This window comes from Eretmochelys imbricata, chromosome 3, assembly GCF_965152235.1.
Source record: "Eretmochelys imbricata isolate rEreImb1 chromosome 3, rEreImb1.hap1, whole genome shotgun sequence".
Classification (NCBI taxonomy): Eukaryota; Metazoa; Chordata; order Testudines; family Cheloniidae; genus Eretmochelys; species Eretmochelys imbricata.
In genome coordinates this window covers 133,993,597-134,008,554 of record NC_135574.1, presented here as the reverse complement: position 1 = coordinate 134,008,554, position 14,958 = coordinate 133,993,597, and the positions used below count along the sequence as shown (strand labels likewise).

General features: G+C 41.5%; 1 protein-coding gene and 1 non-coding gene across 2 annotated transcripts; both read left to right on the top strand.

Moving 5' to 3' along the window:
• Window positions 1-123: 123 nt before the first annotated feature.
• TOMM20 (translocase of outer mitochondrial membrane 20) lies at window positions 124-14,525 on the top strand. Its single transcript, XM_077813422.1, has 5 exons — window positions 124-369; window positions 9,450-9,496; window positions 10,937-11,018; window positions 12,017-12,159; window positions 14,107-14,525. Exons 1-5 carry the CDS (start codon window positions 243-245, stop codon window positions 14,149-14,151), a joined length of 444 nt encoding a protein of 147 aa, XP_077669548.1. The 5' UTR covers window positions 124-242; the 3' UTR covers window positions 14,152-14,525.
• Window positions 1,585-1,722, top strand: LOC144263347 (small nucleolar RNA SNORA14). Its single transcript, XR_013345810.1, has one exon. It is a non-coding gene; the product is annotated as a small nucleolar RNA SNORA14 (small nucleolar RNA).
• Window positions 14,526-14,958: the final 433 nt, after the last annotated feature.

The window sequence follows — 14,958 nt, the reverse complement described above, 5'->3', positions numbered from 1 at the left end:
GCGCGGCGGTGAAAACGGCACCCAGCTTCTCACGCATGCGCAGTCAGGGAGTTCCGTTCAGGCACGTAGACAGACAGCTATCCCTGGCGCGGGTCGATGACGTCTCACCCGGAAGCGAGGGTCTTTTCTCTCTTCGCCCGTTTCAAGGTGGTGGCTGGGTAGCGTGCGGTGCCGCGTAAGGCAGAGCAGAGCGCGGCTTCGGGGGTTGGCGCAGCGGGGCCCTTCCCTCGGTGCCAGCCAGGATGATGATGGTGGGTAAAACCAGCGCCATCGCCGCGGGCCTCTGCGGGGCCCTCTTCATCGGCTACTGCATTTACTTCGACCGCAAGAGGCGGAGCGACCCCAATTTCAAGAACCGGCTGCGGGAGCGTGAGTGTCCGGGATCCCACCCCCTTTCGCCCTATAGGCCTCGCGCGCGCCCTTCCAACCGGCCCCACCTGTCCTCGCGCTGGCGATTCCGCCCCATGCGCGTGCCGGAGTTCCCCCAGGGAGGGGGACGGACACGGGGACACACGTTGTTTCTGCTGTCGGGTCCACCCTCCCCGTGGAAAGTCTCAGCTCCGCACCCATCCCGCACTGCGGGGCTCCCTCCCTGCCTCTGTCTTCTCCCCACGGCCCTAGCTGGGCTCTGATGCATGGCACCGGGCGTGCTCCGCTGCCTCTTCGCATCCCCGTGGAAGCTGACTCTCCCCCCAGCCCGGGTGAGTTGGTCGATTTGCCCAGAACTCGTTCTAGGCGGTCTGAAGGTCCTGCGTGCCGTAAATTGCTGGAGTGGGTGAAGAGCTGCGTCTTGTCCCAGATTGACTGTCTTTTCTCCATCCACGCCACTTTCCTTGAGACCTCCCTGCGTGGGACCCTGTTTCCTTGGTTACTAGATGTGCACAACAAAGTAGGCTAAGCAACTCGTAAAACGTTAGGGTGGGAAGTTTTCAGATGCAAAACCGGTGCAGGGGTGTCTCACTCATGGGGGAGGACCAAAAAGAATAGGCTGGGGAAGTTGCCGTTGCTCATGGTTACTCTTCTGTTTGCCTGAGGTGAACGGTGATTTGTGTGAAAGAGATGGGGAGTTGCTTTATCCTTTTCTCTAAATTTAGCTGGATCTGAATGGTTAATTTTTTCTAGCACCAGAGAATCCGGGGGGAGGGATAGTTCACTGGTTTGAGCATCGGCCTGCTAAACCCAGGGTTGTGAGTTCAATCCTTGAGGGGGCCATTTAGGGATCTGGGCCAAAAATTGGGGATTGGTCCTGCTTTGAGCAGGGGCTTGGACTAGATGACCCTCTGAGGTCCCTTCCAACTCTGATATTCTATGATTTTTATCTGACTATATTTCTGTGGTCTGCATAAGTTATTTGTTAAATAAATTTAAATCCTCGAATTGGAATCTTGCCTTTGACACAGCACCTCCTTTTTTCAAATTTGGCTGAAAATGTGAGCGTGTCTGTAATATAGCGTTATCTGGCTGCAGTTTCAATGCTTTCATGAGGTAAGGGGATAAAACCATACAATTTGATTTGAGAAATTGTTGAGTGAGGAAAGTAGTGACACCCAAGGGCTCTGAGCCTGCTCATTTTGCTGTTACCTACTGCATTCTCAAACCCCTCTGGTAGCTTTATTGCCATAGCTTCCAGAATAAGAATGAATGCAAGAAAAAACTGAAGATCTATCCAAAATGCGGAGCTAATTTCCTGTGGCTCTTTGTTATTTCACATCTTCAACAGTAGATCAAATGCTCTAATGTAATTGAGTTATGCGTTTAAAGGAAAGAGAGTAGTTTTCTGTAAATTTGAGTTCTGGAAGTTACTTATAAACCACTCCTCAGATCTGATACCTTTGTGTGCCAGTCAAGAGTCAGAGAATCCCTGCACAGAATCATGAATATGTAGCATTCCTAAACTGAAGAGAATTTTTTGCCAGAGAGGAGTACAGCCATATCTTGCTATGCTAAAAATAGGTATAATTTACATTCTTCTGTCAAAGTAGTCATGAGTACTCAACAACCTAAATCTTGGATTTTAAAATATCCTTAAAGATTTAACACTCTTATATATGGACTATCATAATCAATAAGTAGCCCTGCCTGGATTGTCACATGTAATTTATAAAACACTAATTTACAGGCAAAAGCATGCTTTCCTTGATTTCATAGGCAAGCTTTCACAGACAACAAGCCAGATAAGCAGCATGTATTAAGCTGTATCTATGCAGTGTATGGGCAGGTAACTTGGTTTCTCTGTGCAAGAACCATCTGTAATATTGCTACAATAGTGCACTTCTGCACATCTGGCTTTATATTCATTTCTTTTATTCCCAATTTTCAATCTTATAACTTAATTAATTGTTTGAGTGTTTAAGTTTAATGTTGACTTCTAAAATAACTTGGTCTATTTCCAAGTATACTTGTACTATGTATGGTCATCTTTCTGATGTACTGAGATGTTATATATATTTGTTCATATTGGCAAGTGCCAGATAGCTACTATATCATTGATGAGAGAGTTTGGGCCTGATTATCCCATCTGCCATCGTTTTGGTATTACTAAGGGCAGGTCTACACTGAAAACGCTGCTGTAGCACTTCAGTGGAGACACTACTAGGCCGAAGGGAGAGCTTCTCCCTCCGCACTCTACACCCAGGGTTAGGTCAGTATAACTGCATCACTCAGGATTGTGGATTTTTCAGTTATGCCAATGTAAATTTATAGTTCAGATGTGTCATTAGTTCCAAACTACCGTTGACTGAAAGGTCAACAGCCAGAAATCTTGAAAACTGGATATTTACCTGATATTATTAAAAATGTAGAGTTTCATGCTGAAGTAACACAGTTGTACATCCATTTATCTGCTGTACTATTGTTGCATCCTCAGCCCCCGCTCTGATTTGTGGGACCATAAAAATACTGTTTGCATATTTTTTTAATCTGTCATAGAAATTATTCATTGTTGGATTCGGATTAAAACCCCCACTGTTTTCTGATTGTAATGGGGAAAGTTGACTTTGAAATAAATCCAGTTCTGTACTAATCATGACCTTGTCAGCTATTTTTAAAAAAGCAGTTGGCAGAAATGAGGTTGGCTGTTGAAAAGTGTCCTTGCAGAAATATTGACTACTAAAAATACCAGCTGGATGCTGGAGTAATGAAGCTGCTAGTGACTTGACAAGTGTCTTTAATGGAGCTTTCAAGACAAATTTAAACTCATAATAGAGATTTCATTTTATTAGATCATCTGCCTTAAAGTTCCTTGAGATCCTCTATTGAAACTTGTTTACATAAGTGTAAATTATTAATCCTGTGTAAACAGACTGATAACTTCCATTGCATTTGACCCATCTGCATCTTCAATTACAATGTCATGTGAAGTGCATCAGAATACAGAACCTCTTCTGGTTCTTTGCATATATTGATGTGACTGTGGCTCTTGACTGTAAGGCCTTATTGATAAGGAGGTTTTTCTGAAATTCTCCATTGTGGCTTCCACTGTTTCTCTAGTACCAGGACAGCTCAACAGGTGTTAGTAACAGAGTGTGTTGGTGTAGACCAGGGGTCTCCAAACTTTATGAGAGGAGGGCCATATTAGATTTTTTGAAGGGGCTTCACGGGCCGAAGCAACTGTGAAAGAAATTAAATATATGCAAAATCGTTAAAAAAACAACACTACTGTGTCTGTGTTGCATTAAATTCTAAATCAGGTATAAAGGTTAATCGATGCAGGTACTGTAAGTTGGCTCCCCCTTTTGGGTCTGCTCTGCCGTGTGCCTGCTCCCTTCTCCCTGTGCCTGCTAGGCATGCCTGCTCTGCTGAAGAAGATGACAAAGGATTGAAAGTTTGGCTGTACTTTGGTAAGAGAAGCTCCAGGTTCTCATTGTTGGTTGGGACTGTTTGGTTCTATTAGTGCTGTAGTTAAAATTTAACCATTATGAAATTGTTAATTTCCATCTTCTTTACTCCATTTATTGGAGATGTAATTAAGCATCTGGCTTGTATTATTACTCTAAGGCAGGGGTCCGTGCCTGCTCGGCTGCAGCAGCAACTCTCCCCTAAATTGGCTCCCCTTTTGGGGGGACACTGGCTCCTAAGGGCACTCACCCCCTCTGCACACCTCAGCTGAGCTACCCCCACCCACCCACCCGAGCTGCTGCCGGCAGCCCCTCCCCCTGCCTGCTCGGCTGCCTACTCAGCTGTTCGCTTCTCCCCTGTTGGTTGGAGGGCCGGACAAATGGAACCCCTGGGGCAGATCCGGCCGGCGGGCCATAGTTTGGAGACCCCTGATGTATACAGATCAGTGTTGTCTTTACCACTGTTGACTAGGCCTGCTCTGAGAACAGTTAGACAAAACAGTGGTCAAAATGCAGTAGCTGGTCTGCATTGGTGCTCCCACCATGTGGAACTGTGCTAGTAGTAGAGAAACAGAAGGAGAATTTCATGACTACTTCGTGTAGACATTGGACAGAACTTAGGCATTAGATCTTAACAATTAATGCAATCCAAAGATAACAAATATAACCTTTTTAGGTTTCCATGATACTAGACATTGATGAAATGTATCTGTCTGGAAGCATCACACACAAGTGGATTGTCTATCATAGGGATATACATGGCAATGAATAGTCGAATACTGAGTGGTGCGGGGGACAGGACACCAAGACTTCATTGGCCAACCCAGTTATACTGTTATATCTTATTCTGTTTTCTGGCATGTATTAAGAAAACTATCTGGGAATCAAAGGCCACAGCAAAAATAAATAGGCCAGATTCCTGTAAAAAAGTGCATTACTGCCCATGGATCCTGAAAGTGACTGACACACTGAACTCTCATGCAGTGTTTGAAAGTGATAGTCTCTTGATCTTGCTTAGATTAATTTCTGTTGGAAGCTGCTGTGTCAGATCTATTCTCTGTTCAATTACTGAAGTGAGACTATAATATAGGTAAATTTGCTGTTTACTTGACTTCAGTGTTTCTTGTCCCAAGTATTGGTTGGCATAGAAATGTTGTCTACGCTTTCATTTCCAGGGTTACTTCACTAATTTTATGCGGTAAGCATTTGGAGCATTAGTCCCTGAAGCTATATTTTAGGAAATGGTTCTTGGATGCTGTGATGTACTTTGGTACCACCTGTCCTTAGTGTGAGAAAGTCTTGCGGTTTGCCTGCTGTGCATCAGCTCCCCAATTCCACCAGCTTCTGAATATGCAAACATGCCTTGCTCTCTCTGTACAGGTTAGCAATAGGCACACACCAACCTCCAAGCATCCCTAGAGTGTCCAGACCCTGTTCCCCTGAACACTCTCAGAACTCTCTAAGGCTTTGTCTACACTGGAACCTGAACGAAGAAACTTTTTTGTCATTCGGGGTGTGAAAAAAACACACGCACCCTGAATGACAAAAGTTTTGGCCGATGAAAAGCACTGGTGTGAACAGTGCTTTGTTGGTGGGAGAGCTCCTGCTGACAAACAGCAGCTATGCTTCTCACCTTTTAGCAGCACAGCTGTGTCGCTAAAAGGTGCATAGTGCAGATATAGCCTAATTCTCTACTCCAAAAGGAATAGTACACATCAGCTAACAAGATTCACTACTCCACTTAACACACAGCACTTGGATCTATTTATAGGGAAAACCAGAATAAATGTATTTTCAAAGAAGATATTCAAATAATAGTAAGAATGAATATTGGAAACAAATGGTTACATATAAAACAAAGTCATAACATGCTTCCTAGAGCCTAAATTTAATTCACAAGACCATCTTTTTCTTATAGGATAGCTCACCCCAAGTCCTTTTCCCAGTGTTTTCAGCCAGGATGGCTGATTGAAGGAATGCCAGTGTGTCTCTGCACCCCCAGATATACCAGACCTTTGATGTTCACTTGAAAATAGTCGGCCCCCATCCCCTGCTGTTTACCTCTTCCTGTCAATTTCCTTCTGATGTCTAAGCTCTTCTTTATCATTTGAGGCCGTATGCTGACAGACTTCTATTGTAAAAACAACAAGGAGTCCAGTGACACCTTAAAGACTAACAGATTTATTTGGGCATAAGCTTTTGTTGGTTAAAAAAACCACTTCTTCAGATGTATTGTAAGATACACAGTGGTCCACCAGGAAGATAAGTGTCTCCCACCTCCTGTCTGTAGAAGTTTGCTCAAGGTAATCTGCCTTTTAATGACCCGTCTTTAACTACAAGAACATAATTTTCAGCATGTATACATTGTGATCATAGAATATCAGGGTTGGAAGGGACCTCAGGAGGTCATCTAGTCCAAGCCCCTGCTCAAAGCAGGGCCAATCCCCAATTTTTGGCCCAGATCCCTAAATGGCCCCCTCAAGGGCTGAACTCACAACCCTAGGTTTAGCAGGCTAATGCTCAAACCACTGAGCTATCCCTCTTCCCCAATGACTAATGTGACACAGGCTTTCATTAGGGTCCTTACATGAGGTCTGTTTTTTTTGGGGGGGGGGGTGAATCCAAGGATCTGTATACCTCAGTGCCCTTTGGCAGTTGGCACCCAGCGGTTCTTGAGTCACAAATGCTGATCAAAACAACAATTCTGTATGAAAGTATACAGTGTTGTGTAGTCATGTTGGTCCCAGGATACTGGAGAGACAAGGTGGGTGAGGTAATGTCTTTTATTAGATCAACGACTATTGGTGAGAGAGACGAGCTTTCAGGTCTGGTAAATGTACTCAGAGTCTCACAGCTAAGTAGCCTTGAATAGTGCCTTGAAATGTTTTGACTAGTTATGCTAAATAATCTGTTCTACCTTGTATTTAGCTGTGACTCTGAGTACATTTGCCACACTTGAAGAGCGCTGTGTAAAGCTTGTCTCTCTTACCAGCAGAAGTCAGTCCAATAAAAGATATTACTTCCCGCACCTTGTCTCTGTATGAAAGTAGACAGTCAAGATGAGCATTTGGGTTTCTATGTTAACCCAAAGCCCTCTTATAAACCTTAACTTCATATAGTAAAAAATATCATTTTGGTTTTTTAGAATGGATGGAAACTTTCATTTCTATTTAGGTTTGCATGGGAGAGTTCTTAGTTTTTTCCAAGGCCTAATTTTCTAATTACTTTGCTCCTTGCTATCATGCCTGAAGCCATACTCCTGTCTGCTGCTCCAAGAATAATTTAAGATTGCTGCTGCAAACAGGTGTGGAAGGAATTCACAAACATTCTCTCGAATCATTTGTTAGGGTTCTCTATAATTGTTGTAACCAGTGAATTTATGTTGTAGATCTGTGAGCATTCTAGGTTGGGGCTCTGAAACTGTCTGAGGCCTCAAAGTGCCTCTGCAAGGGTGTGTGTAATGTATTTAAAAACATTGGTTTGGCTCTCTGATGCTTGCTTTTTTTTAAAACTTGAAGCAAAATCTTTTAGAAGAAATGATGGCATTAACTTTTGGAACTGACCTGAACAATTCTAGGTCCCAATGGCTTTTATCTGAGGACTACTTGTATAGTATAATTTGAGCAGTAAGTACTGGAAAATATCTCTGCATCCCAAGAATAGGCTCAAAATTTAATCTTATTTTTTAAAATGGCATAATCAGACAATAACAACCTAGAGTTACCTTTTGCATCTTCTCCATATTCCTTTTTTAAAGACTGTTCTTCTCTAGGCTTAGAATAAAATACATCTCCCCTACTTATGATTAATCATGAACAGATATTTTAAAATGTAGATGTTTTCCTGTTCTGACAGGAGATTCTAAAACCAAAGTTTTTCTTCCTTAAGAGCAGATCTCTGAATGCTGAACTTACAAAGTGGTTAGCCCTGGAAATAGTTGTTTTGTAGTAGCTGCTGTACTCATGCTGAATGCACTTCAGCTGCTGCATGTATTTTCGTGGAGGGTAGAGAGATGTTAAATGTTTTTCTTGATCCTTTTACATTTGCCTTTTAAAATTGCTTTCCTTGTAAATCAAGTCTCAGGCTAAACTTGCATATGCAAATCAAGGAAACTGAGAGTTAACTGAGAGAGAACACTAATTTCTCAAGCATAAATTGTTTTGAGTGGTAGATTTAGAGACAAAATGTTCTTTGCAAATATCTTTTCTACTTGTATTTCTCCATCTGCAATATTGCATAGTAGTCTAAAATGTGTTATGGAAATTTAGGGATCAGGATAGTATTGCAGGTGTCATTTTGATAGAAGTTGAAATTTATAAATGTCTTCCATGAACAATGTTAATTGTAGATCTCCAGTTTTTCATACATTAAATTGTCAACTGGTGCAAGGGTTTGCAGATGTTTTCATAGTGTGGACCATCTACCATTCCAAACATCCTTTTGGCCATTAGAGGAATTGCTTACATGTATTCTAATGTCCCATATGATCAGCAATTTTTTGTCAACCTCTAATTGTTCACTGTCCAGTGATCTAATACACTTATTAAGGCCTGGTCTTCACTTGTAAAAACTCTTTTCAGCATAACTGTTTCAGTTAAGGGTGGGAACACAATGAAAGTTGTTGTTCTTCCCACACAGAAATTGCTATACTAATATAAAGCACATTTATACCCCTAACTGCATTGACCACAACAGGAGTTGTGCTATTTTGAACTGTCTGTGCCATACTGATATAGTGGTACAACTTTCTAGTGCAGACAAGCCCTAAATCGACTTCTGTATTCCTATGCTACCTGATGATCGTGTAAATGTCATTTCTTTCCCAACCGTTTTTTTAGTTGCTCAGACTCTGTTCACTTTAACATTATTTTGGGATTTTGTTGTCTTCTGCTCACTTGAGCCTACCCTTAACTCTTATCTGTTAGAGAGGGCTTGTGGCTAGTGATGTTTCTCCAGTGGGCCCTCTTCAGCCCATAAGCTACCTGAGATGCAGAGTGCCCAAAAGGATATTTAAATGGCTGTTCACTGAGGTAACTTGACTCAAGGTTAAGCTGACTTGATTTGAAGACCAGACTGTTCTGCTGCTCATGAAGGCAAAGGCATATGTAAAGGAATCCTGAGCCCCTAACGTAATAATCCTGTGCTACTCATTCTTTGCTCCCTTCTCTCTTCTTTGGCCAGGCATGCATGGAACAGGAGTTACCAACAGTACGGTTTCTGTAGTACATAGCACAGTCAGAGGGAGAAGAACCCATCCTTCCTGAGACTGTATGCCCAGTGCTTTCCATAATGCCTCTGATTGGGGTAGGGGATGGATGGCCGTTAAAACATGATGGTCTCCAAAGAGAAAGAACTGCACAGAATATAATTCATCCTAAAAATGTAGCAATTTCCTTTGCTAAAGGATTTTTCAGTTGCCACCTGTGTAGTAGGTTCATTGATATGCTGCTGTGGGCATGGGTTGCATCCTTCAGCCTTCATCCATGAGTGTTTAGTACATGTAATTATCAGTTCCTTATTTTGAAAAGAACTTTGGACCATTCACTGTTTTAAAATAAAAACAGAAGATTATTTTATCATTATAAATTAAGCCTATGATATTTTCATCTACAGGAAGGAAGAAACAGAAGCTTGCCAAAGAGAGAGCAGGGCTTTCCAAGGTAATATTGTGTTCATTTCTGTTGTCCTATTTTGAAAAATGTCTAGTTTATATCAGGATTAATTGTAAGCAGGATCTGTTCAAAGGGTGCTGTGTCCTTGTTTCCAATGCTAACAACCCTCTTGCAATATGCACTGGTTGGGTTGTGGGGTTTTTTTTGTTTGTTTGTTTGTTTTGGCTTCCATAAATAATCTTCTGTGGGGGTTGTGTTCTCTTATGCATAACAGATGAGGGGCCAATACTGGGCGATATTGTGCTCTTCCAGTTCTCTGAGCTGAGTGCGAACGGAGGGGGCTCAGCTCCTCAGAGGATTATCTGTTTAGGAATTTGAGGGTTTAAAGGTTACCAGATCAGTCAGATGCATTCTGAATACCTGAAGTGTTAAGTTTCTAGCTGAAGTTTTGGATTTGATAACATCTTTACTTACTAATAGTGATTCCCCTATTGAGCAATGTGGAAAATAATTTGTCTAGCCCACAATGAGAAACATTATTAGACTTACTGAGACAGAGTGTATCTGTAAATGCAGTGATGTACTGAAGTCATTCATGCCTGATCTTTAGAAACATTCATCTAAATAAGGGGTGGGCAAACTTTTTTGCCTGAGGGCCACATTGGGTTTCCAAAATTGTATGGAGGGCTGATTAGGGGAGGCTGTCTCCTTCCCCCCCCCCCCCCCCCAACAGCCAGGCGTGGCCCAGCCCCCGCCTCCAATCTGACCCCACCGCTTCTTGCCCCCTGACGGCTCCCCCGGGACTCCTACCCCATCCACCGCCCCATCCAACCCCTCCTCTAATTCCTGACTGCTTCCCTGGGACTCCTGCCCCATCCAGCCATCCCGTCTCCCTGTCCCCTGACCACCCCCAGAACCCCTGCCCCTGATTGCCCCCCGCTGCCCCATCCAAACCCCCCTCTCCTTCCTGACTGCCCCAACCCCTAGCCACACCCCTGCCCCGACCATCTTTCCCCTCCCCCTCCCCCAGAATTCTCCTGCCCTCTATCCAAGCCCCCGTGCCCCCTTACCGCACTGCCTGGAGCACTGGTGGCTGGCGGCACTACAGGCGTGCCGCCCAGAGCACTGGGTCAGGCCGCGGCTCTGCAACTGCGCTGCCCGGCCGCCCAGAGCATTGCGGTGGCGGCGCAGCGCACTGAGGCTGCGGAGGAGGGGGAACAACAGGGGAGGGCCGGGGACTAGCCTCCCGGGCTAGGAGCTCAGGGGCCTGGCAGGAGGGTCCCTTGGACCATAGTTTGCCCACCTCTGATCTAAATCTCTAATTTACAGGCTATTCTAAGATACTGCTTTTTAAACCCATTTTTGCAGTTTTCCTCTACAAATGTGTAGCTATTCAATGTTGTTTTAAGTTGCAGCTCTTTTGTGTTTTATGTATTAATTGATGCTTTTTGAGACCTTGCCAATTTGTTGTTGTTTGTTGTATTACAGTTACCTGATTTAAAAGATGCTGAAGCTGTACAAAAGTTCTTCCTTGAAGAGATACAGCTTGGCGAGGAATTACTAGCACAAGGTGGTTGTTGCAAAAGTCTCTAAGATGCGAAGCTATAAAAGGAATTCTTCTCCAGTCTTGCAGGGAGAAGAGTGTTGTGGCCTAACATAGAAGCATTAACAAAATGTTTTGCAGAGCTTTAATATGCCATATTTTTAAATTCTGCAAAGATTGTTGTAACAGATGTAGGTCAAAGTGCCATTTTAATATTCTCTTCTACAGTCACCTTGTGTAATTTCTCATGGAGTTCTCTTGACACATCTCCCATCTATCGTGCATCTATGTACAAGTTAAACTAGACTTGCAGTCTTTTCTTTGGGGAGAAATGAAAAATATGGGGAATAAACACTTTCCCACACAATATTGAATATTTCAAATAAACAGTCACTAAACTTCTCACCTAATATAATATAAAATAAATAATCACATAAGAGGCTACCATTTTGATGCATAACAACAATGGAAGAATCTGCTTCCCTTGAGAAACTAGTTTTCAAATTGTTACTTTTAAAAGTTACATATTTTTCAATTTACATCAGACAAAATGTTACTTTAAAATACAATAATTCTGAAACTGATTTTCAGTGCTTCCCTGTGGGAAATGTAGCAGTTCAATTCCTCTTTGCATCAATAAATGAAGCTTCCTCTGGGATAATTTCATTAGGATGTGAACCCCCTGTTAAACAAACCCCTTTCACTTAATGGAAGCAGTGAAATGATAGATATGTCTAAAAACTATGTTGAAAATTCTTGACAAATTTCTTTCTGTATTTAGTATATATGTAGTTAGACTTAAGAATCACAGTTGGATGATACTTTAGGTTAGCAGAAATTAGTGGAATTAAACTTTTAAAGAAATTAGCCAACAGAAATGAAAATTTAAGATTAAAAGATTCAACATGGTGGTGAGGGGTTAATATTTGCAGTCTACTTTGTAGATGTAGAGAGGTAGCGTAAATCAAACAATGCAACATAATGCACCAAAGACAAAATTTGAAGTGAAACCTTATGTCTCATAGGTGACTATGAAAAGGGTGTTGACCACTTGACAAATGCCATTGCTGTGTGTGGACAGCCACAGCAGTTATTACAAGTCCTACAGCAGACTCTTCCACCACCAGTGTTCCAGATGCTTCTGACTAAGCTCCCAACAATTAGCCAGGTATGTAAAGTTTACCCCCCCCCCTTGCATTTTGGGGGATTGGAAATAATTGGAGCTACTCTTCACCGAGGTTATCTGGTCTTTATGGAAGGTGGATATTTTATGGGTTCCACTGGGAAGACAAAAATTCATCATTTAGATGTTAAATGTGCCTTTCCACTGACTCTTTTTTTAAAATGAGTGTGAGAAAAGTACTGTGTGTTCATAGATTAAAAATGAATTGTAAAGTTGAAATGGAAAAGTTAACTCTGTAGTTACTGAGTGAGTCCCCTTTTCTTTGTGCATCAGCAACTCTGAAGCTGTAGTATCTGCCCCAGTTCTGATGCCTTTAAGCAAATCATCTCTTACCAGATACCTGTGGGGCAGGGGGTAAGCGTGGTAGGTAAGTGGTGGAGCTTTTATTGTGGTGTGGTTTTAAATGTATATTCTAGGTAATATAAAATAATTATGAGGGAAAAAAACAAAACATTTCTACACCACATCAAAGTAATGGAAGCCACTACTGCTTTTAGTCTTTCTAGGTCATCTCTGTAAGTCCTTGCAGAATTATGCACTCTGGGTGCATCACTCTGGAACTGAAGTTGACAGTTGTCTTTTGAAGACCTGTTTCTAAACATTAAAATGTTTTCTAGAATACTTGCTGGTCATCTTTAATACGCATACATCATTAATAATACAGTGCTGAAAATGCATCTGAATGTTTTGTCACGTGACATAACAATCCTGTGGTGTCAGAAAAATGGAAATATTTGCTTATCTTATTAGAAGGATATCACAGCTCTCTGCAATAGAACATACTTTTTTAAATAACGTGCAAGTCAGAACAATACTGAGTTGTGGACATTGCTCATTGTAAACTGCAAAACTCACACAAATTGTAAGTTCTGTATAAATTTTAAACATTGCACTTTGAGTAGCTATGAGTAGTGGTGTCAAATGTGCCTACTCCCAACACCCAAAAGAGGAATAAATCTTAACCCTTTTATAAATAAATCTTAACCCTTAACCATTTTAACCCTTCCTAATCACTGTCCGATCTAGTCAAACTCCCTGCAGGTCTAGAACCTGGCATTTCAAGTTTAATCCTGAAGGGAATTTTGATTCTACATGTTTAAGCCCCTAAAAAATACAGGTTAATAAGGGAAATACTCAGAAATTAAACGCAGTGCATATTGCTATAATATACAGTCTGTGTGAGCTAAACTACAACATGAACATCAGGCCTGAAGGCCATAAAAGAAGGTGTCATGATCAAGAATTTTAACACCTTTGTTTTTCAATTTATATAACTGAAAGCAAATTGTCCCCTCTTAAACTTAGAAGATGATTGGTATATGAACTGAACTTCTTGTATCTTGGATGGCTAAGTAGCTAAAACTCCTTGTAGCTCTAGTTTCAAAATATCCTCCTTGGATTGAGAACCATGCAGGTTCTTTTGGATAATGTGTTAAGAATAGAGGTCCTGTCTGCTCTACATGGATGCTAAAAATCACATGGCGCTCCTTGGAAGAATAAAGGTTTGGCTGCGTATTCTTGATGACTAGCTCTCCTTCTCCCTGTGTTGTGCAATGTTGTGTATGCTAGTTGATTGCCACCTTCCAGCCCATGCGTGACTGCATTTCAGTGCTGTATGTATGTAATTCCTAAAGCAGTTGGGATGAAAGGTGGCATAAACATGGGAGATAGACTGTCTCAATGATCGGGAACAGCAGTCACTGTTTCATTAGAGAACAGTGACCGTACACACAAGTGATTACTGCATCACTAATAAGAGATGTGATTTATATGACATTGACTTTATCAGATATTGCACAGTACTTTGATTTTCCAGTTATAATCTCCAAAAATCCTTGTCAAATGTATGCCAAACTTTTTGTTTATGTATTTTCAATCATCAATTTCTTAGTCAGTTTTATAATTAAGTGTTTTGTTTTGTTTTTTTTTCAGAGAATTGTAAATGCACAATGCTTGGCTGAAGATGATGTGGAATGAGAAATCGCACCACAGTGAGGGAAAATAAGTGTTTTCTTAGCCCAGAAGATGAGCATCAGTGATGGGATAAAAGGGGCAAATATAGTAGTTAAAGAAGGATGTACCACACTGAAATCTACCGGAGTTAATTTTAACTTTGTGTAGGTGGGTTTGGCTGGATTTTATTTATTATCCTAGTGAAAAGTGTATTTTGATAAAAAAAAAAAAAAAAAATCATTTTATAAATACACTGAGTTATCAAAGTATCACTATCTTCATTTAATACTAATATGCAGTTGTAATGTTGTACATATAAAGACATAAAGCTACTACATATTAAATACCCAATGCTCATTTTTGAAAATCAAAATTAAGGCAATAAAGATTTATCTGTGCTTGTGAGTCCATATGGTATTACTTTAGATTTTGAAACAGTTTATTGCGGTTTCAGACGGTCATCTAAAAATTGCTTTTAACTTTTAACCTTAAACATTGGCCAAGGAGAGACCTTGTTTTAAGTGTTCTATTCCTTTGTAGAAGGCCTCTGTCATCTCCAATATCAAACTTGCCAAACCACATTATGATTGTAGTTTGGAAAAGGGTGGTGTCCTCTGGGGAGGAAGAATCACATGCTCCTAGCTTCTCATCAATATGGTTCTTAAGTAAGAGGGCCAAATCCAGGACTAACTAATCAGATATGCTAAATTTCTGACACTTGTCTTCCAATGCGAGGGCTGGAAGAATGCTACATCCCTACCCATAATAATTTGGGGAAACTAAAGAGTCCTCGGCCCCTCCGTGTAACAGGCCAGCCTTCTCCAACGTAAT

Excerpts from the sequence above, each read along its gene's own strand:
- TOMM20 (XM_077813422.1), top strand. The coding sequence starts at position 243 with ATGATGATGGTGGGTAAAACCAGCGCCATCGCCGCGGGCCTCTGCGGG. Across the intron at positions 11,019-12,016 it reads CGAGGAATTACTAGCACAAG|GTGACTATGAAAAGGGTGTT; the intron begins GTGGTTGTTGCA and ends TATGTCTCATAG. Across the intron at positions 12,160-14,106 it reads AGCTCCCAACAATTAGCCAG|AGAATTGTAAATGCACAATG; the intron begins GTATGTAAAGTT and ends TTTTTTTTTCAG.